Below are 24,167 nucleotides of genomic sequence, written 5' to 3' on the forward strand. Positions count from 1 at the left end.
GCTAGAGGTCACTTTTAAGAGGAGCCAGAAATTAGGATTTTCATGTCAATTTTTCTGATTTATAAAATACTGTTTAGGCTCGACCTCTCCCAGTTTGCCACCTTTGGTGTGTGTACCCAGACACCTGGCCTCTGGCTTCACAATTTCCATCATCTGAAGACAGGATTCCAGGCAATCCAAGTAGTAAATACTTACTTGACAGAGAGGGAGAAATCCCCAGGAGCACTCTCGCTCTCTCGGATAAGAAAGGCCCCATCGTGCCGCTGTTTGCTAAGCATTTCTTCTGCCTTGGCTCTGGGGATTTTGCCAAAAAACCACCTAAGGAAGGAAGGCAAGCCAGTCAACATCTGCTTCCCCACAAAGAAACGGGATATCCAGCCTCCGAAATGTGAGTAACAGAACACTCCTCGCTGAAGGAAGGGCCTCCCTCTCTAGCCTCCTGTCTCCACATGCCCCATCACGCCTTGAGAGGGGGACCATCTCCCTTCAACCGTCTCCTCCATTCCCCGGTGACTCAAAAGACACAATCGTGGGCCACTTTCTATACAGGAAGACACTTAAAAATGGGCCTTCTGGGCCAAAGCGCACTGGGCCCCCCACTGACTCATCAAGGCAGCAGGGAAAGCCCAGGCCTATCGATTTGAGCACATGATGAACCATCTAAGGTGAGACAGGCCCTTCCTGCAGCCACTCGATAAGGCAGCAGCCTTGCTACAGTGGGATGAAGAGAAACGGGGGTAGGAAAGCTGGAAGGCCCTGAAGCTGGAGACAGGGCCACTTCTTGTAACAGCACAAAGGGAAGAGGTTCAGGCTGTGAGGGAGCAGCCTCTGCTCGTAGCTGTGGTTGGCACTCCTCTCAAGGCCACTCTCTGCCGTCACCGCTCAGAGTCTGGTTTTCAGGAACCATTAGGAATGCCACGCGTTACTCCGTGCAGAGGCAGCTAGTTGCAAAATTCACTTTTTCATTTGGAGTAACTTACAGATTCTTCTGCTCCCAATGCTAATTGACCTTGATCACAAGAAAAAGTGGGTGAATTCATGGAAAAGGGTAGGAGCAGCAGGGGCTGGGGCTGACCAGGAGGAAGAGGAGGAGAAATCTCTGAAACAGCTTCAAGTCACAGGCACCTCACTTCTCACAGGAAAGCCACAACTAATTAGGATAGATGACTGTGAAAACAAGGTTCTCTTTGCAACTTGTCTTTACTGTGTTATTATTTTTAAAAAAGCAACGATGCCACTTGTCACTAATAAAAGACCTACCTGCTTCATCAGACTCCATACATGGTAACTAACGTGCATTAAATATGCAAACTAGAATAACAAAGATACAAGGAGTCTGTTAAAGTTATAAATCTAACATATATCTACCTTACTTATAAGCAACTGCAAGATGTCTCTGAAACAATACACTATACTAAAATTCAAACAGAAGGATGGGAGCTGCTAGGAAGGATACATTCAGAAGTTGCCATTTAGTAACCTTTAAACATTCCTAAAATCTGCAGCCTTGTATCTTTCTCATTTGAAGTGAAGTAATGCCAAGCCGCTGAGGAGCTGGTACAACCTATCTTCCTGCACCTACAAAGAACTTGCGGGTAAGTCTTCCAGGGCCTGGAAGTAAGCCACACAGGAGAAATCATGCAGTAACACAACAGAACTATCTCCCACTAGGAAAGGACAACTCATAGTGTTGAGATCACGTAAGTACTTTCTGTTTTCATCTGTGCTCTCTGGTTTACATTGCAGTGCCCGTGCACTCAGTAGCCATTTGGCCAAGAGGTGGCGAGAAGTTCCCCAACAGTCACATTCTTTCCTCCTAGACCCCCCCAAATCTTCCTACCAGGCAGGCATTTTCCTTTCTGCTTTCCTTTTTTAAGGTACAAGTAATGAACATAAATTAAAATAGCTTAGAGGTACGTGAAGTAAAAATAAGCAAGACTCTTCCCTCAAACTCCCCAGAGGCAGCAACTCTTGGCAGTTAGATGTGTATGTTTGTGGACCTTCCCTTATGGTGCACAAATATATAGATATGGTGGCAGTATTTTCTTCCTCTCAGCTTAAAATTAACTCATTTTTATTTTCAACTTGGGAAAAAAAAAACAAACCTGTGGTGAAGCAAAGTACTCTAACTGGAATTTTTACAAAGATTTACTTCATAAAAAAAAAAACACCCGTTATAAGCAGCCAGATTGAAAAATGGAAAATTAGTTGGAGACCATTTTATTAAATAAAGACTTCTTTTGTACCTGCTCCCATTTTCACTAAACACACACACACTCCCTCCCCGCTTCCTCCCTCTAGAAAAAGAGGATGTCCCACAACATAAGGGATATGACACTATGAGAAACAGCTATCACTCTCAGTTATAACATTTAATACCACCATCCTACACTTCCTTAGCATTTTATACTGTTATAACTTTGATTAACTTCTTTTAATGGTGATATTTACGTGTGACTACATGGCTATGGTCAAACTTCTTAAAATTTTTTAAAAGATGGGTTTATACTACAATACAATTAGCAAGGGAGAAAGCTAATGGGAGGAGGCAGCTTATTTCCAATTCAAGTCTTTATTACATCCCATAGGCACCCATCCATATACATTTAATGTGAAAAGCACATATTTGGATCCACCCCCAGTATATACAACTCATGTTGCAACACTAATGCCAACAATCATTTCGTAGTCTGTGTTTAATTTGTTAGCTCAAATGCTATATTAGGTCATACTCCTTTTTTTTTTTTTGCGGTACACGGGCCTCTCACTGCTGTGGCCTCTCCCGTTGCGGAGCACAGGCTCTGGACGCGCAGGCTCAGTGGCCACGGCTCACGGGCCCAGCCGCTCCGCAGCATGTAGGATCTTCCTGGACCGGGGCGTGAACGCGTGTCCCCTGTATCAGCAGGCGGACTCTCAACCACTGTGCCACCAGGGAAGCCCCATACTCCATTTTAAACTTCCCTCTTGCTCCCTAACAAAAACTAAAACAGGGAAGTAAGGGAGGCTGGGGAGATGGAAGGAGGGGCCTGGTACTCTGTACCCTCCCATAGCTATGAAACCAACACTAACCCTGTACTTATGGACATCCAGTCACACAGCATCCCTGTTAATGTGAAACAGGCCTGTGAGGCCCACCACTGCACAGGTACAGGGTGATGGTCTTTTCTGACAATATGGTTTCCTTTTGCAGAGCTTGGATGGATGAACACTGCCTGCGTTCCAGCTAGAGTCTGTGAAGAACACCACCATGGGGCCTGGACGCTTCCTGATCAATTATTATTCCAAAGTTCTTTACAGTGGGGAGAGAGGAGCAGGCATGAGAGTGACTCTTCCTAAAAAGCTAATCCATCAATCAGGTCAGTAACTACAACTATCCAAGGAAGGTGGCCTTGCCTATGTTCCCAACAGTCAGATTTGAAGTGCCGACGTCACCTGAAACAATCTGAAGAAAAACAAGGATTTAGAGCCACAGGCATTTTATTTAATATAAAAATTACAGTCTGATGTTCTGCTGAATTCCCCTTCAGCCTGGAAATATGAAAATGAAAAGCGGACTTCCCTGGTGGCGCAGAGGTTAAGAATCCGCCTGCCAATGCAAGGGACACAGGTTCGATCCCTTGTCTGGGAAGATCCCACATGCTGAGCAGAGCAACTAAGCCCGTGTGCCACAACTACTGAGCCCGAGCGCCCAACTACTGAGCCCATGCACCGCAACTACCGAGCCCATGCACTGCATCTACTGAGCCCAAATGCTACTGAAGCCCACTTGCCTAGAGCCCATGCTCCACAACAAGAGAAGCCACTGCAATGAGAAGCCCGCCCGCAGCAACGAAGACACAATGTAGCCCCCCCACCCCCCGCCAAAAAAAAAGGAAAAATGAAAAGGAACTTAAGTTGATTTTGTTATCACTGGATCTAATGCTGAAGTCAGCGAACTATGGCCCTCAGCCTAAATCTTTCCAGTTTTGCTGTGACCCACAATCTAAGACTGTTTAAAAAAATTTTAGAGGATTGTTTTAAAAAATTCAACCGAAGAAGTATATGTGACATGACAGAGACTGCACATGGCCCACAAGGCTTAAAATATTTATTATCTGGCCCTTTACAGAAAAGGTTTAGCCAATCCTTGATCTATTTTGAGGGTGGATTGTAGGAATAGATGTGCACCAATTTTTGGCTTGTGTGGACCGAGGTAGGATGCACTATGTGACTCCCAGTAACCACTATCCAACTGCTTCTCCCCACAGGGTGTATTCCGTGATGCTGTCCACGAAAAGTCCACACAGCCCCCAAAGCAAATATGGACACTAAGTGGCCACAAGAATGCAAAACTGTGCTTAGTACAATTCCCGGGAATCTATAATAATCTCATGCTCATCTTTTGTAGTTTCTTGGATATCACTGCTTGTGCCTACATTTTAGTAACCCGGGCATGGCTGCGTGTTAATAACAGCCAATCTAACATCACAGGGACCTCAAATAAGGGACATTATCAATCCACTGACCAGGGGCCACAAATCTTTTCCACGTACGCCTCTGAAGACTTAATACTTCTGGCTTTTATTATCATGAACAAATTGGTCCCAGCCTTTGTACAAGAATTTGCATCTGAGTATCAATTCAAAACTACTTACTGAGCTACTATGTGCAGAGGCAAGGCACAAGTTACAAGGGAGTATGAAAGCAGAAGACATAAACTCTTCAAGGAATCTAATATCTTTTTTAGGGGAGAAAGGGAGAGATCAAACTCACGTAGTTACAAAGATACACGATAGTACAAGTTTCAAACAAAAACTAGAAAAATATACTTCACAGTTAGACTGGTTTTCTCCTTTTAAATCATTCAAATGAAACATTTAGTGAGCCATTATAAGGTGCCCGGTTCTTCTTGAAATATAAGAAGTTTCCTTGAGGACCTCACAGATTCTTCATTATAGAAACTTCTGCATAGGTATCTTCCTATTACCAAACTGCAGGGTAACCCAATCTCCCTCCAGGCTTCCTGGATGTGCTCTCTCAAAGAACTTCCCATTAACTACATGGACGTTTTATTATACCATAACTTAACTACAGAACCTAACTTCCCAGCACCTAGCACGGTCTCTGCACACAGTGAGAACTGTGCAAGAGTTCAGCGACCAAAACATGAATCCAACAGTTTTAGGGTGAAGCTCCTGAATCATCTGTTTTGTTTCATAGAGGCAAATCATTTTAGAACAGATTCAGTTCAAAAGGTAGCATCTGGCTCATGTTTAGTTGCTAGTGGTGGTTACCTCTAAAAGGGGTGCATGTATGGGGAGAAACTCACACTGCTCTATAGTTTTCTACACTGTGAGTCTTTTATAATGAGAACTCTATTCATAAATCAGGAGCTTGGGATAAACATACACACACTGCCATATACAAGATAACCAACAAGGGAACGCTACTCAATGTTCTGTGATAACCTCTATGAGAGAAGAATCTAACACAATATTGTAAATCAACTACACGCCAATAAAATTAAAATATTTAAAAAATGAGAACTATATTAGTTTATTAATTCATAAATTAGTGGTTTTAAAATAAAAATACTGGAAGCTTTCCTAATTTGCAGCATAAAGAGGAATGAAATAGACCGTTGTCAAGGCCCTCTTGAGCTCTATGGCATTCCGTTCTTTGTAAGATAACATAAAAGCTGTGTAAGATAAGATGTGGTTAAGATCTTTGCTCCAGTACTTGGGGGAAGAGAAATGACAGGGACACATGAGAACAGTGACAATGGGGGAGAGGGACAAATGGGCTGCTACTCAAGGTGGGGCAGTCATCTAAAAGTCTTATTTACCATTTTGTGTTAAAACAAGTAGATACAGAGGATCTACCGTTTCTTCGTGTTTCAGTGGCATTCTAGTCTGAGCATTAAATGCTTCAGTTCTCCCTGACATACTCAAAAGAAAATGACTGCTTTTGAGGGAAGAGCAGAGACAATAAAAGAGGTGGTGGGTAAGGGTGGGAGGAAAGTGGTCTGTAAGGGCTCCCAGGATCCCACCATGTCATATATCAACAATAAACCGTTCTGGAATTAAAAAAAAAATTTTTTTTTCTCACTGCTCTCAGCAGCCTGGAGTAGGAGAGCACTTTGTTTTCTCTGAAGTGGGAACACTAAAATGGAGGGGTAGGGCAGTGATTATAGTGTATATTTACTGAGAACCAATTATATGCCAAGTATTGTGCTCTGGTGATATCAAGATTATTAAGATATGGTCCCACAGGAATATCAAGCATGTCAATACAAAACCACATGATAAATACCCTTTCTAAAACTCAAAAAATGCAGAATTATGAAACACATCTGGCACAAAGGGTTTCACAGAGAAAGAATTATGGACCTGCGTAACTGTTGTTTTATCATTTGAAGATCACTGACAGTTATCTAAAACATACACTATTATTGACTATTATGCTCTCGTTATATACTCTTACTAACGTGGAAAAATCAACATGCTTTGTTAATTCCCTGAGAAGACAGAATAAAAAGTATGACATCCATCCCAATGATCTCAATTTTAAAAACATCATTTGAACAAGCAGATGGGTCTGACCCTGGAGGGTCAGCAGAGCCCAACTTACGGATGTGGTTTCATTTCTATGTAATTCTTGGGGATGAAGCCGTCTTTCCCATTGAGCTCTGCCTTGTACCAGTTCTGATCACATTCTTCATTCAAAACCTGAAAAGAATTAAGACAAGGGAAAAAAAGCAATCATTTCCTTTTCACTCTTAAGTGGGTAGCCATGAAGACGACTATGTTGCCTTTTAGGTTTGTTTGTAAAAGGTGTTATTTGGAGTATTATCAGTTACATGGATGCAAAACTTCTTGTAATTTTTAAAACAACCAGCATTATGTCAACTCTGATACTTAAAAAGAAAAAGGAATTCAGGTTCCCAAACATCTAGCATTAAAACCTCAGTAGAAAAGCAGAGGGAGGGAAAAATAAAAGATGAGTTTCTGTGAGGAGATTTCTGGAAAACAGCAAACACTGACACTGGAGAATAAAGGAAGAGAGTAGGTATAACCGCACAACAACTGGGCAGCAACAGAAAGAGCCTGAAGACCTCTCCAGGGACCTTCAAGCCAATTTCCAGAATTTCCAGAATCACAGAGATCCAATCTTGGGATTTCCTCATACTGTCTCTAGGTTATCCCAAGTATGGGTCAGCCACCGTCCCGCTGCTACCTGCATGCACAGCCATGTGCCCTTGTGTGGGAAAACCGTATTTTAATGAAAAAGCACGGTAAGTCCTACTTACTTCTCTTACCCTCAAGGGCCACGATGTGTCCGAGTTAGAGAATGCTGGAAGCACACCAATGGGCCCCATTCCGGGGGAGGCCCAGAGACCGCATAACTGAGCCCCTGCATTCTGCAAAGTGAAAACAGCCTACCCAAGGTTATGGGCTAATGAATCCCATGCAGATTTTCAAAACTCAAACGAGTGTGCTCTCCAATACTGACTTATATGGATAGCCTAGGCCAAGATACTATCATCTGCAGAGTATTAAAGGGAGCAAAATATGGACTTCCCTGGTGGTCCAGTGGTTAGGACTCCACGCTTCCACTGCAGGGGGCATGGGTTCGATCCCTGGTCAGGGAGCTAAGATCCCGCATGCCCCATGGTGCAGCCAAAAAAAAAGGGGGGGGGGTGGGCAGAATAGATCTAGGCATAGTATAAAAGCCACCCTTTGAATTCCAGATTTCTAACAAAAGGCAAAGGGTATAGGACATTTTAAAAAGTAACTTAAAAGAGAAAATAGAAATGTGAGCCTAACTCAAAAATGGCGAACACAGGAAAATGCTGATGGACTAGTACAGGTAGTAAATCTATACTACAGAGCAAAATTCTAAAAGGAAGCTGGTAAAATGCTTTACCGAATTATTTACTCATGACGCTGAACAATGCTGTACTCACTGCCCAATTAGAACCTGGACTGCTTGATGTATATGTATTGACATTTCCAAGTGAGATACAACTTTGGAAAGGGTAGATAAGACTGATAGCTACCAACAAAGAGCTAAGGTGCACTAATGATGCTGACCAGTGAATTCACTTCTGAAAAAAGGCTATGCCCTGAAGAGTTTTACAAAGCTGGCGCCTATCTGTGATGCTGGCTAACCTCGGACCCTCAGTGTCAGTCACTGAGTTTACATGTGCACAGGATAAGGTAACAAGCTATTGCTAAATCCCATCAGCCTCAGTGATGAAAACTTTTTTCTTTTCATCAATTTTCCCTTAAAACTTTTTATTTATTAAATACTGTGATGAAATAAACTAATATATGTAAAATACACTTATAAATTTAAAATATGCATTTCAAAAACTGTACTGTGGCCAGCAAAGTTATTCTGTTGCTAGACAATTATAAAGCACACCCGCACACCAAGGACGAAGGTCTGAGAGGGACAGGGCTCTTAAGGCACTCCCTGCCACAATGATATCAACGTCCGTCCCTAAGCACCAAGGTTAACCCACCAGCATCACAGAAGATTCAACAGCACAAGAGCCAAAGGAGCTTTAGGCCAGGATTTTGTTGTCTACCAAAAAGAAGGGCTGGAAGAAAAATGTGGTCTAGTAATTATCTTATAAAGCATTATGGCCCATTTGGACATGAAAACAGAATAAGGTAATCACTTGGAAAAGGCCAGTTTTAATTTGTGACCAATAACCTTGCAGAAAAGGTTCTACACACCCACCAGGAGTTCTTAGAACCAACCACATGTTCTTCTTTTTTTTTAAATTTATTTATTTTTGGCTGCATTGGGTCTTCGTTGCTGCACGCAGGCTTTCTCTAGTTGTGGTAAGCGGGGGCTAACCCTTTGTTGCAGTGTGCAGCTTCTCATTGCGGTGGCTTCTCGTTGCGGAGCACGGGCTCTAGGTGCACAGGCTTCAGTAGTTGTGGCGCACAGACTTCGTTGCTTCGTGGCATGTGGGATCTTCCCGGACCAGGGCTCAAACCCGTGTCCCCAGCATTGGCAGGCGGTTTCTTAACCACTGCACCACCAGGGAAGCACTGCACGTTCTTCTTGTCACCTTTGTTAGGACAGAGGCAAACCTCCCCCTAAAAAAATGCCCCACAACAGTAAAAGAAACTCCAGGGCAACTCCCAGATTTGGCACCATTTTAGAACTATGGTTTTCTGCAGAACAAAATTAATACTTGGTGTTTGTATGCTTTTCTCCCCAAGAAGGTAGGGAAAAATGGAACTAATACGTTTAGATGATGATGAGGAGGAGGAGAAGGAAGAAGAAGATGAAGAATACTGGCCGGGTGGCTTGTGGGATCTCAGTTCCCCAACCAGGGACTGAACCCCAGCCACGGCAGTGAAAGCCCAGAATCCTAACCACTAGGCCACCAGGGAACTCACCAATGCTTAGATTTTTTTTTTTTTTTTACGGTACACGGGCCTCTCACTGTTGTGGCCTCTTCTGTTGCGGAGCACAGGCTCCGGACGCGCAGGCTCAGCAGCCATGGCTCACGGGCCCAGCCGCTCCGCGGCATGTGGGATCTTCCCAGACTGGGGCACGAACCCGTGTCCCCTGCATCAGCAGGCGGACTCTCAACCACTGCGCCACCAGGGAAGCCCGCTTTGATTATTTTTAATGTAATGTCAGAATACATGGGAGGCTAAAATTTTGGTTCTCTAGAATATTCTAGTATCTAGAATATCACTTTGCCAGAAAGCCAAGGTGTGGCTGTGCATGCCTCTAAATCTCTTTACTCGATAATTTAAGAAAAGATTGGTTCTGTGGGAGACAAAGCACAGGACAAAGAGTGCTTGCTAAGCCTGGGCCACCTGGGATCAGGTTTTTCTACCCAGCTGGTACATCAGCTTTCACACGCAAGCCCTGAAAGCCCAGGATGGCATAATTTCAGAGTTAAAAATTAAGTTTTATTCAAATGCTTAAAACAACAAAGGGGGGCTTCCCTGGTGGCTCAGTGGTTGAGAGTCCGCCTGCCGATGCAGGGGACATGGGTTTGTGCCCCGGTCCGGGAGGATCCCACATGCCGCGGAGCGGCTGGGCCTGTGAGCCATGGCCGCTGAGCCTGCGCGTCCGGAGCCTGTGCTCCCCAATGAGGGAGGCCACAACAGTGAGAGGCCCGCGTACCACAAAAAAAACAAAAACAAAAAACAGCCAAGGGCACAAACTGACATAAGTGAATCTCAAGCAGAGAAGGGAAGGGCACCAGAACCACATGTGGAGGATGAGTTTGCACCTACAGAGACTGTACTGAATTTGCTATGGCTCTAGATCAAAGTTCACATCTTTCACAAGTAAGCTGTTAAGGCCCCATCAGAGTTCTGAGAAAGAGGAACTGCTCCTATCACCACTTCCCCAAAACACAGGCAACTTACCATTCGCTCATTCATTACCTCTTACAAATAGATGGTTGAGTTCGACCACCAAATTTTCATTCAGTTTTGAAAATTCCAAGGAATGTTTTTAGCTCTTACCCCACAGCCGCATGTTCTATGCCAACCCCCATATTCCCTCGAGTTATGACTTTGTAGCCATCAAAACACTTTGGTTTAACGGAAGCAGACTGATCAAGAGATAAGATTATGAAAGGAGGAAGAGACAAGTTTCAGTGAAGTTTTTATTTGTTCTTTTTCTGGTTGCAGAAAGACAAAGTAATGTTAGAGCCACAATCAGGAAGAAACCTAAAAGATAAGGAATGATGTGAGGTTCACACTGGAGAATTAAAACTATTCCAGTTGATGGAAGGGACACGATAGGTGCTTTTGAGCTGCTGCTGATGTTAAACTTCTTGACCTGCAAGCTGGGTGTATTCAGTCTGTGAAAATTCACGGCACTTACGGTATGTAACTTACCTGCAAGCTGGGTGTATTCAGTCTGTGCAAATTCACTGCACTTACGGTATGTAACTTTTCTACACATGTATCATACTTCAACTGAAAGAAGTATTTCAGTCAAGAGAACACAGTATACTATGGTCCAATTTAGATGTAAGAAACACACACCAGGGCCTCATACGCCTCCGGTACAAACTTTTCACACCGAAAATACACAGCGGAGCAGAAAATAGCAAAACGAGGCTTCAGAAACCCCACCATGATAGTTTGCCATCACTAACCTATGAAAAAAATTCCCAGAAATAAAACTTTCTTCACTACGGACAATTCAGAGCATTCCACATGTTCTACTTTTCTACATTATATAATCTGGTAACTTTATTCACTGCTGCCACCACCCCACCCCCAATCTGAGACCATTCTAAAGGCAATGCAAATTTCCATCTTTACTAATACCAATTTAAAGGTTTCCAAATAGTTTAAAAAAGAAGAAAGAAAAAAAAGCCAGAGCTCAAAGATTTAGGGCTCAGACCCCTTCGGATGCACCTGATCTGGTAGGATTCAAGAGGCGAATAAACACATGGGTTCAAATTCCAATTTCACCAGCAATGAACTATGTGACCTTGGGCAAACGGCCATTTTCTAAGTTTTGGTTTCCCATCTATAAAGTGGTGATAATACCTACCTCCCAGCGTTACTGAGGGGGTTAAATGAGAAAATGAGCAGCATGGCTCACTACAGAGCTACCGTCCAGCTGTTGCAGTGGACACATTTACTTCACAGTAGTTACTCTGCCTTACACATTTAGCAGTATTAGATCTAACAAAACATGGCTATCCTTGGGGCTGAGTTTTACCAAATTAGGTATCTTTGATGTAATGCTGCCCACGGGTACCAAGAGCACACGTATTAACAGAGAATTGGGATTCTTGTTATACTCTGGAAACACAGAGTACAAAACTTCTGTGTTTACTTCAAAAAAAATTTTAAATGCTGAGTTCGAGGATTACAGTAGGTAACGCCCTTTCCCTGGTCCCTTCCCTGAACTCCCATAAGGGAGTTCTTGTCTCCCTTAAATCCTGGGAGACAAGAACTGCACTTAATTTTCTATACAAATTACAGAAAAAAAAATGTGTCGTTTAGGAAAATGGTAGATAAGAATTTTGTTTATAGACTGCTGTATTTTGAAATATGGGGGTATTTTCTTGCCTGAACATATGCAGTCATCTGTAAATAAACAGAACAAAACAAAAAGAAGAAGGAATCATGATTTAAAAAAAAAAAAAGCTGTGCAGTTCCAGAACAGTAGTCCCATCAAAGCTTTCAACATACATTCTAATTCTAACAGCTTGCACAGGGTTCAACATTTCTTCAGGGAAAAATTATTCAAAGTTTTATAGCATTTGTGAAACAATTTATAAGAAAGAGCATTTGTGCATAAAAGATAGGAACAATTACATATTTAAGCTCTTCCACCACTTAAAAAACAAAAATACCACTTACAGCTGGTCCCTGCTTTACAGAAATTCTACATAAGCCAGTGAGTTTCCCCAGCTCTTTAAAGATCAATCAATCCCACACAAGCAACACTGAAATACTGCCAGGACTTGAAGACAAATTTAAAGAATTATGGTCACCCTACCACATAATTTCAAGTTCTTAGAATAGGGAAGGAAAACACACACACACACACACACACACACACGCACGCACGCATGCACGCACACACACAGAGTGGCTTTTTAAAGACTTTAACCCCTAAGAAAAATTCTATAGGGCCCTGGCTAGGGTAACAGTACTGGGAGAGCCATTTAAAATCAGTTCTCTTCAGTTGCCTGTTACATATTTTATTAGGATGCTCTTCAACTTCTCAGACTCCCTGAGTATGGATCACTGCCTCAGCCTCAAACTACACTGATTCATTCCTAACACTTTAAATAAGTGCTCTACAATCACCACCTCCATCTGTTAAAGTTTTTGCTCAACATGAAAAACATCTTGGCTACGCTGCTTGCTCTACTGTGTGCCAAAGCATGAAAAACACCCACACTGTAGATGAGTTACTCCAAATTTATGTAATGATATCAAATCAAGGGGGTATTTTTACCTTATGGTGATGAACTCTTTCAACAAAAGTATAATATCTGTGCCACGAAATGCGTTTTTTAGTTCCCTTTGAAATGGGTATTTCCAGAAGATTCATTTCTTTGGGGATCAAATCAATTTTTTACATCATTTTCCTTTTAAGAAAGGATTCTATTTACCAAACTAAAGAAATCCAAAGGGCATTTGTTGGTCAAGTTTACCTTCTGACCACTAGTGACACATGCTAAGTTTTGCCCTCTTAACAATTTTAAAAGGAAAAGAAAGAAAAAGAGGGAAGAAGGGAGAGGAAATAAAACCTCCAAACTCCCAAATTTTCTATTGCTAAAAATCACTCATCACTCACTTATATACTGCCATTTGAATACAAACCAGTTACACCCCAGGAACAGTGCCTTTTTTCCCATTGCCTAAGAGGCTCTCTCTACCCTCTCTAAACAACTGCTATCAATGGGCATCAGTCTGAAAGGGAAACACTGCTGGATCAAGAGGCCAAGCCTGCCCCCCACCCTGCCCCGCCACCTCCCAAAAGGTCCAGGTTTCATAGTTTAAGGTTGTCCTGGTTTGACCTCAATCTATTTAGTGCTCTGAATCAGTTCAAACACCACTGTTTTTCTGTTAAAAAGTCTTAAGTAGCCTTCTATGGATCCAAATTATTCTTAGTTTGGCATTCCACTTTTCATAATTTGGCCATCGCCTACGTTCAGTTCTTCCCACCCACCACTTCTCTAAATGAACCTTTCAGTTCAGTCAGGCTAGTCAACTCAGCGACCTCTAAACACATTGTACTGCATCTCTCATGCTTCCTCTCTTCCTCATCTATTCACATCTCGTCTACCACTGCTTTGTACTGTGTACTGGAATGCTTTGGTCCTCTCCTAAACTTGACTGCAAGCACCCTAAAGCTGGCTCCATGCCACTTCTCATCGGTATTCTCCATGGTTCTCAGAATAGCATCTAGCATATTTTGAGGAACTGACTGGTATATGGGGGCTTTGTTCTAAGTAATGCATACAGGATCACAGAGCTAGCTGGGTCTAGGGACAACAGAAAGAGCACCACACATTATACATTACCATGAAATTCCTTGGTGAAAATAATAACATCTTAAATAGACCCTGGAAAGAAGACTGACTGTCATGAATTTGTTCCCCCCAAGGAGATGCAAAATAAAGGAAGTAATAGAATGAGGCAATCAGTCTTCCTGTACCTTAAGCATCCCTGCCAAAAAACTCAAAACGCGGTAGCCCACATCTTTTCCACAACACTACCTGCTTCTACTTTCTCCAAGATAAAAAAGTGTAAGGGTGGGGTGGGTAGGCAGGGAAGGGAAATTTCAGTATGAAACTGAGAAAATATGCCTTGGGTGGACTAGGGAGGGAAGAGCTGTAGCTCTGTGTCTATACACGTGTCCCGACTCACAGCTCTCAGCATGGGGGCACTTTCTGGAATGTTAAGATGCCTGGTTCAGCCTGCATGTCTGACTAGTGACTTACTTTTGCAGAGTGTTAATTTTATAGCTACAACTCCTCCACCAAAAGCTTTACAAAGGACACCATGAAGACCTTTACCTTTTTTATTCTTTTGAATGGCAGCCAAGTTGATGTAGAAAGAAAAATGATCTCTCTCTCTCTCTCACACTCACACACACACACTGATTATATTAAGAGTTCAGGGCCATTCACATTTTAAAATGGAAGACTTCCTTTATAATGTTCACATATGTAGCAAGATGAACAATTAAGACGACTAACCAAATTATTATTATAAGAATAATTGTAAGAAGAATAACCAAATCAGGATATTTTTCTTTCTCTGAGAAATATTTTAGTGTTCAAAAAACGAATTAGAGGGACTTCCCTGGTGGTCCCGTGGTTAAGACTTCGCCTTCCAATGCAGGGGGTGCGGGCTCGATCCCTGGTCGGGGAGCGAAGATCCCACATGCCTTGCAGCCAAAAAATCAAAACAAAACAGAAACAATATTGTAACAAATGCAATAGACTTTAAAAATGGTCCACGTCAAAAAAAAATCTTAAAAACAACAACAACAAAACAACGAATCAGACACTTATCAACCTTTCCAGGTTCAGCTGTCATTAAGAAAAGCTGCTCATGACATTTTAACAAAACAGGAAGGTTGTTCACACTTATGTAGCTATTACTCCACCCAGATGAATCTGGAGGCAGTGAAACCTAAATGCACAGGCAGTACCCCAAAATAAACTCTTTTACCAAAGGGGTACCAAGAGTTTCCATTCAAAATAACTGTCTTCTGTGCTTTGTGTCTTGTGGAAGACACACTACTTTAGTGTAGCTGACTGCTCAACAGAAGAGTGAAATGCTCTCAAGAGTGTCAGAATTTCAACTGCAGGGATTTGGGGCAGTTGGGCGCAGGGAATGGGCAGAGACAAAGATAAATATGAGGGAGTTTCAAGAGAGAAAATTCTGTACATTTGAAAAACTCAGCAATCATGTGACAGCCTGTACCAGGCAAGCACTCTTCAACAAGAGTGCAAAGCCCTGAGCTAGGTGAGCTTAGGATACAATGGCCACCCTTCCCTCCCCAGGGAGCTTAGACTCTATCTAGTAAACTGCTAGTTGCAACACAGTGTGATGGACTCCAGGAGTCGAGGAATTACAGGTACTGTGGCAAATGTCCTTTCAACAGAAAATATCTGCGTTCCAAACACCGAAGGGCAAGACCTAAGTCCAGCTTAGGGGATACAGGAAAACTTCCTGTGGGAAGTGTGAGCTAGGTTATATTCTTCCTATCCCCCCTGCCCCCTGGTTATATTCTTTGTTTGCATCTTTAGTTCTGCTCAGCTTGTATAGAACTTTGAGTAGAAGGAACATGGCCGACTTCCCAACTTGCTATCAAGCAAATGTAGGGACGGATGGTTTCCTTGGCCACACTTGGCAGCCATTAACTAAAAGATTGGTTAAGTTTCCTTAAGTTGAAAAGTAAAACCTTTACTAATGGTATAAGAACTCCTAACTGGAAATAACCAAAATAATCAGAAACTACGGCTAATTCTTTACTTTAGCAATATATATATATTTAGCTACTCTCCTTGTTCATTAACAGAAGGCTTTCAATTTTAGGTTAAATTCTACAACCCTCTCCTCAAAAACACCAAACTAAATAAAAAGCAAACAAAGCCTCCTAAGCCAGGGGAGCAGCAGTTGCCTGTTCTCTGATGACAGGCAAACCTGCTTACATTCACCAGCTCCCCCTTTTAAGATCTAACTCACTTCCTGTTGCTTCAGCAAATAAACCAAAACCAGGAGCTCCCAAAAAGCCCTCCTCCGCCCCAAAATTAATGACAACAGAGGTCATTAAATTTAACTTAGGCCTTATTGATTCAAGATGTGAACTAAATAGGGTCTACTGATTTAGTCATTCCGTGCCCCAAAGTCACCTCACAGAATGTAACACAAAAAAAGGCATCAGTCACTCAGCTAATCACTGGCAACTGCATAAAGATCTATGGCTCTTAAAAAGGAACGAAACTGGGTCATTTGTGGAGACGTGGATGGACCTAGAGACTGTCATACAGAGTGAAGTAAGTCAGAAAGACAAAAACAAATATTGTATATTAATGCATATATGTGGAATCTAGAAAAATGGTTCAGATGAACTGGTTTGCAAGGCAGAAATAGAGACACAGACGTAGAGAACAAACGTATGGACACCAAGGGGGGAAGTGTGGGGGGTAGGCGGGGGGGTGGGTTGGATGACTTGGGAGATTGGCATTGACATGTATATACTAATATGTATAAAACAGATGACTGATAAGAAACTGCTGTATTAAAAAAAAAAAGATCTATGGCTCTGAAACACTCGAGGCTAGGGGGTCTTTACACCTAGAATGCTACCATTCTGAACTAAAAAAAAACCTAGTTCCAAAATTTTCTGAAGCAGCTAATCTAGCTCCATGGCAGGAGAGTCTGTAACCACACGATAGACAGAGGGACTTGGGTGCAGTGGTAATTCCCCACCCCATTCCCAGGGTGGAGGTGAATGCAGGCAATTAAACAGGTTAATAAGTACAACACTAAACTGAAAATGTGGATTCATGTTAGGTTAAGCACAGGGTTAGGGAGCGGAAAAGAGAGGGACCTGCCCTAGTCTGGGAGAGACGGGGAATGTGGTCAGAGAGTAACACCTGAGGGGACACCCAGAGTACCTCCTGTAAATGGTCTAGGCAGAAGGCTCTAGTGTGTAAATTAGGAAGTTCAAACGGGTGTGCTAAGGATGAGAACTAGAAGTCACAGCAGAGTGACATTCAGGTTTGCATTTTTCAAACATTCCAACGTTTGCACTGTGAGAATGAAGTGCAGGGAAGACCAGGCGGGAACAACTACAGCCGCCAGCGCTTGGACTGCAGTGGGAAAGTGTAGTGGAGGGAAGGAGACAGATTCAAGATACTTTTCTGAGGTGGAATCAAAAGAGCTTGGTGGGCATATGTGACTCGGTGGCCTCCCTCTTGGCCACCAATTTTTTTTTGTGAAAAGCACTTTAGAAAAACAGCTATATAGAGCTGCTGGCAAATTTCCCTCTTTTAAAGCCACCGTGAGTAAAAAGCATAATTGTAAAAGCTAGATGGTACCCCCGTGCCTCTCCAGATCCAGCTGACATTCTCCTCTGCCCTTCTGTGCCCTCCACCTGTATGGACCACAACAGCAGGCTCTTCTACAGGCTTCCCAGCTCCCCAGTGGAGAGGCCGCAGAAGGCAGCTTCCTGTCTGGGGCTTCTGTGGACCGTCTTAGACCCACAACTGAAAGTCTCAGCCTTCTTGACTCAGTCCTTTCCTCCTCCAGGTTCTGGTAACACCCCTCCCTTCCTTTGCCCCACTGTCTTCTGCAGACCTCAAAATGGGAACCCGGTTACTAGCTCTGGGCACTGTACCGTCCCCTGTGGTTTCTAGAGAAACCCTGCCCACACCTTGTAAATAGTCTCATTAATAAAGTCTCCTCAAATTAGCCAGTTTAAATGTGTCATGTGTTTCCTACCAGGACCCTGACTGAAATTCCTCTCAAATCGGTTCTGTCCATCCTTTGGAACTCACGGCGGAGATATTTCATTATACAAAGTGACATTTGTTATGAGGCAAACAGGTCACGGGAAGTATCCAAATTCTACCAACAGCTTGGGAGAAGAAAACTGTAAAACAGCCTTGAGGTCCACCATCTTATGCAGCCAAATAATTCTGTTTACTATTAAAACAGTTACAGGGAATTGAGAAAGGTGGTGGAAGTACGAAAATCTAGGATCTGTAATCTGGTCATTACTAGGCTGTCCTGATGAGTTACCGTCGCTGTCCTCTTCGAATTGCACTTCAGTTAATGTTCGAGTGTCTACTCCACTGAAAGCTTTCTGCTAGGAAGCTGCAGCGGGATTTAAAGGGGGGGTGGGGGCAGAAAGACACAGTCCCTGCCCTACAGATAAGGGAGTTATGTATGTAAATAATGAGGGAACAAGAAAGAAGTGGGATAAGGGAAACTGCTGATTTTGAGTTGAATATGGAATTCACAGCTACATGTTTCCAAGTGAGCTGCTTAGTTAATACAGAAAACTCAATTCATGTCTGGAGAAACGAGAAAAGGAGCAACTTCCAAGAGTGCAGGAGTAGAGCAAGAACCTAAAGGCAGAGCAACGCAGAGTGTGTAAGAGTATGTGGTAAACAAGGCCATCTTCCCTTTTATATTTTAAAATGGGGTTCAAAAAAAGAGAGTTGCTGTTAAGTCACACTTTACTTGCTGTCCTCGTCCAGGCTACACACTGCCCTTCTGCGATATGGAGCTGTCACATGTTTAAGTGACACACTAATTACAGACACTGTGGATGGCTGGATGTGGCTCAGTCAAGCGGAGTCACTTCCTACAGGTAATCACCATGGCGATGCTACTCCACTGCACGAAAACTACTGCCTAACATGTAAGACGAGTCACCCTCCTCGCTGTCTCCTCCACTGTGCTCAAGTGCCACCAGGAAGGCTGAAGTCTTACAGCCCAGAAATCTTCAAGGATGGGATATCATGTGGTCATGACTGGAATAACTAGATCAAGGGGCCTACTCCAGTCTTCTGTTTCTATCACTCAGAGATCTCACAGACCTCCCCCCTTCCTCTTCTTTTTGGATGATCACAGTGGCAAAGATAAAAACAAGTTAATATTCAGTGATGGTGGCTGGATGGTACTGGTGGGAGTATAAAAAGGTGTATGGTTTTACTGAAAGCAATTTGGCCATACGTATCAAAGATTTGAATTTTCATACCTATTAACCCAGTAAAACCCAGCCATTCTTAGGACTCTATCCTAATAAAATAATCAAAGATGTACTATATTAAGACTCAGGGAGTAGACAAGTATGAGTGTCCATTTTGGGTCAACGTCTGTGCTAGGTCCTGGGGATACCACAGTAAGGAAATGATCCTTACTTACAAGGAGCTGATAGTAGGGAAGGGATTGTAATTATAACTTCAGGTATAATAAGTTACGATGAAAAGTTCAGAGTGTTCTGTATGAGGGCACACCTTGGGGAGACCTAATCGAACTATGCAGAGGTGTGTCAAGGAAAGCTCATGTTGGGCAGTAACATTTCAACCAGAAACCCTGAGTATGAGTAGGTCTTAGCCAGGTTTGGGGGTGGGAATGGAGGACACAAGTGAGAGCAAGGAGAAATATTCCAAGCAGAGAGAAGAGCATAAGTAGAGGCTCTTGGGTGAGAAGGAGTTTAGCACAGTGTAGAACTGAAATGACAAATCCAAGGGAGTTCTGTGAAAAGCAGAGCCTTGGAGGCTAGAGAGAAAGGGAACTGGGCCAGACTGTGCAGGGCTCTGGACCTGAAGGGTAGAATAAGGATTCTGGGAAACCATGGACTGAATTTGCTCTTCAATATGACGATTCTGGTTTCTGTGCGATACAAAGATCTGAGAGGGATGAAAGTGGCAGCAGGAAGACCACTTAACTACGGGGCTACTGCAGTAAGCCAGGCCAGAGCAGATGGACATTTGGACTAGGGTGGGGGGATTCTGTTTTGAAAAGACCCTAAAATGAACATTAAAAAACCCATACACATTAAAGACTCTAAATTTACCCCTCCATCCTCTGTTTGCAGGAACAGGGAACAGATATCAAATTTCAAGCCATATCACTAGCTTCTCAAGTTCACATAATTTAAAACTTAAAGTTTACTCTCCACCATAAATAAAAAGAAAGTGTATAAAAGAGATAATCCCGAGGCTTCCCTGGTGGCGCAGGGGTTAAGAATCCGCCTGCCAATGCGGGGGACACGGGTTCGAGCCCTGGTCCGGGAAGATCCCACATACCGCAGAGCAACTAAGCCCGTGTGCCACAACTACTGAGCCTGCGCTCTAGAGCCCATGAGCCACAACTACTGAGCCCGCGCGCCTAGAGCCCGTGCTCCGCAACAAGAGAAGCCACCGTAATGAGAAGCCTGCGCACCGCAACGAACAGTAGTCCCCGCTTGCTACAGCTAGAGAAAGCTGGCGTGCAGCAATGAAGACCCAATGCAGCCAAAAATAAATAAAATTTAAAAATAAATTTATAAAAGTGATAATCCCTCAGTTGTGCTGAGGTGATGTTTTAATTGCTATATAATTAAAAATCTACACAAAACTGACATTACTTTTTCAAACAACCAATTCAAATAACTATAATTTGCAATGTTTAGAATCTATGAAAATACTCAATTTGAACTAGTATACCCTGACATATGCTTACTCCCATATTAAACTTTCTCTACTTCCAAACGTGACCCCAAATATGGACATTTTCATCAGGAAAACAGACATCAGAATTCAGGATGTGACAACTTTTTCTAGGCACCTCTCTAACGGAACTGGAGACAAACATAGCTGTTGCTAACAGACAGGCTAAACTAACTACTCCTCCTTTTACCGCTGCAAGGGAGGCCTGTCTAGTAATTAACCAGCTTTCATGGCCTCCTTCAGGCAGCTGCAGGGCTCAGAGGGCAGGTTCGCAGGGAGGCCTGGGGGGAGGGCGGGGGGCAGCCGGAGAACAACCAGGCTGCTCTGTTCCCGGCCTGTACCATCAAAAGCAGACAAGACCAGCCTTGCTCCGCCTAGTAGTTTTATCTGAGCACCTACAGACTGTTTCATGTACAAAATCAGCACTTTCGTCCCACAAAACGTCACAACCTGCAGAGAACAGAGGGACTAAGAGGACTAAATAATAGGATGTATTAATGCAAACAATGGGCTTGTCAGACCCTCAATTCCATACTACAAGGACAACTTCCTGATTTCACGTAGTATTTAAACTGGGAGACTTGTGTGCCATTCCACAATTCTGGGCCACCCAATAGAACAAGGTCCGTGTTGCCTGGAAACGCAAGGGGAAACCAGGCATATGAGGTTCGCTCTCTTGCCCACAATAACAACTAGCTTCCCCAAATTACAAAAATCATCAGCCATATTATGATCAACTCAGGTATGACTACTGTTTGCCACTACGGAATAGTATTATTAGGCCTTTATAACCCCCCACCCCGCGAAGTCAAAGGCTATGAATGGCTATGCATAATAGATCTATAATGATTAAGTTATCAAATCTGAACTGACTAGAACCAAAATGCCCTGCTTTTTTGGGGGGCGGGGGGGGGGCTGCGCTGGGTCTTCGTTGCAGCATGCGGGATCTTTAGTTGCGGCATGTGGGATCTAGTTCTCTGACCAGGGATCGAACCCGGGCCCCCTGCAATGGGAGCGTGGAATCTTACCCACTGGACCACCAGGGAAGTCCCCAAAATGCCCTGCTTTCTACAGGTGAATTCTCATTGTTGAAGTTACAGTTTGCAGCTCTGGCAGATAAAAATTAAGCTGGTTTTAAAAATTGTACTCCCTTTATTGGATGGCCTTCTGCTTTCCCTAAAGCTCTAATGGCCTTAAAACAATTTTTCTGGCTTTATTATATTTTTAAATTATTACAACTTTTCAAGGATGGTACGTGTATAAAAATGCCTGGAATACCCATTTAACTCTTCAATCGATCTACCCATTCTGGGATTTTCCTCCAATACTTTCCTTGGTTGGATGTGTTGATTCCTAGATTTCATGTCTTCCTCATTCTTGGTTTTTATAGGTACTGCACCATTAATATTAATACTTTCCCAAGAAAGGGTGCTTAGGAAGCAAATGTTTTCAGCCCTGGTATGTCTGAAATTGCCTTGATTCTTTGCTTATACTTGAACGCCAGTTCAATGAGGTGTAGAATTCAACAGAATTCTAGGCCGAACAGCATTTTCCCTCAGCATTTGGAAGACACTGCTTTCTGGTATTTGAAGTTGTTTGTACAAAGTTCACTGGCAATCTGATTATCATTTCTTTATAGAGACTTGTTTCTTTTTTCTAGATGCTCTTAGAACCTTTTCTTTCTTCTTGTCATTTTGAAACTTAACCATAACCTATTTGAGCATGGATCTATTTTTGTACATATTGCTGGGTAGACTTGGTGGTCCCTTCCCATCCAAAAATCCACATCCATGTGGATAACTTCCATGAGAAGTTATCTTTTCTTTCTTTTTAAAAAATCTGATAGTGTCTTTCATTTGCACTGTTCTCCTTCTGAAACTTTAAATATTAATTATTAGACCTCATGAAAGACCTCAAGTGGGCTCGCACTGTATCTCCTGAGTCCATTCACTCACTCCTAGATGACTATCTCATTTTCCTATCTCCTTGAGCTTCAACAGCTCCTCCACCATCCTTCCCAGCAGATGATCTTACTTTCTACTTCACCGAAAAAACAGAAGAGATCCTTAAAAGCTCCCACCACATGTATACAACTGCTTATACCTATATCCTTACCCTCTGCCTTCTATTACTTTTGTCCATGCTCCTAACAAAAGAAAATTCTACTTCTGTGCTAGATCCCACCTTTTTGCCTGCTCAAGGACATTTCACTGAAGTACTTTTCCTTTCTTTTTTTTTTGCATCATCAATTTTTTGTCTCTACTGGATCTTTCCTGTCAGTAAATAAAAATGCTGTTATTTCTCCCAACTCTGAGATCGGGATGAAAGCAGATTTCTTTTGATTCTACTGCCTTTACATAAAAACTCCTCGGAACAGCTGCTCACATTCTGTCTCCAATTTCTTTCCTCCTGTTCTCTCCCCCATCCCCAACATTTTATTATGAAAGTTTTCAAACATAGAGCAAAGTTAAAAGCATTTTCCAACAAACACATATTTACCCACAACCTAAATTATGCCATTATGTGTTTTACCACATATCTATCTATGCAACCTTCCATTAATCCGTTTTATTTTTTAATGTATCTCAAAGTTGCAGACATCAGTGCTCTTTCTCCTAAATACTTCTGCATACATATTATTAACAACAGTTAAATATTACTTTGCAGTGTTTTCTTTTGCTGTAAAATTTACATAACCACCGCCACCCCCCTGGCAAGTTTCCCCATGTCCCCTTCCCTGTCCCAACCCATTCTCGCTGAACCCACTCCAAGCATGCTTCTGCTCTCCCCTCTCCATGGAAACTACTCACAGAGGTCACTAGTGATGGCCTGTTGCTAAATCCAAAGGTCAATTCCCTACCCTTACCTGACTTGGCCTATCAGAAGCACATAATACAGTGATCATTTACTCTGCCTTGAAACACTTTCTTGGCTTCTAGGACACAACACATCCTAGGTTTTCTTCCTATCTAACTGGCCGCTCTTGTTTGGTCTCCTTTGCTAGTGTCTTTTTTTAAAATTTATTTTTGCTGCGTTGGGTCTTCGTTGCATGCGGGCTTTCTTTCTCTAGTTGTGGTGAGTGGAGGCTACTCTTCGTTGAGGTGTGCGTGCTTCTCATTGCAGTGGCTTCTCTTGTTGCGGAGCACGGGCTGTAGGCACACGGGCTTCAGTAGTTGTGGCACGCGGGCTTCACTAGTTGTGGCACACGAGCTTAGTTGCTCCGCAGCAAGTGGGATCTTCCCAGACTAGGGATCAAACCCGTGTCCCTTGCGTTGGCAGGCGGATTCTTAACCACTGCGCCACCAGGGAAATCCCTTTAGTGCCTTTTTTATCTCATTAACTTTTAAAGGGTCCCAAGGGCTCCAACCCAGAACCTATTTTCTTCTCTATCTACTCTCATTCCCCTTAATTTTCTCATATAGTCTAATGGCTTTTACATACCCTAAATCAAAACCCTTCTCTCCAGGGACTTCCCTGGTGGTCT

General features: G+C 42.9%; 1 protein-coding gene across 2 annotated transcripts in view; it reads right to left on the bottom strand.

Annotated features, from left to right (window-relative positions):
* The window catches only part of GRB2 (growth factor receptor bound protein 2), a 68,983-nt gene that overhangs the window by 4,267 nt on the left and 40,549 nt on the right, over positions 1–24,167 (bottom strand). The window contains exons 3-4 of one of the 2 annotated variants that reach the window (XM_065896636.1): positions 6,610–6,707; positions 196–318 (exon numbers count right to left, since the gene is read on the bottom strand). In XM_065896636.1, the coding sequence (XP_065752708.1) occupies positions 196–318; positions 6,610–6,707 (221 nt within the window). The remainder of the gene's footprint in view (positions 1–195; positions 319–6,609; positions 6,708–24,167) is intronic. The other variant, XM_065896638.1, reaches the window with a different exon arrangement.

The sequence above is a fragment of the Phocoena phocoena genome, chromosome 19 (genome assembly GCF_963924675.1).
Source record: "Phocoena phocoena chromosome 19, mPhoPho1.1, whole genome shotgun sequence".
NCBI lineage: Eukaryota > Metazoa > Chordata > Mammalia > Artiodactyla > Phocoenidae > Phocoena > Phocoena phocoena.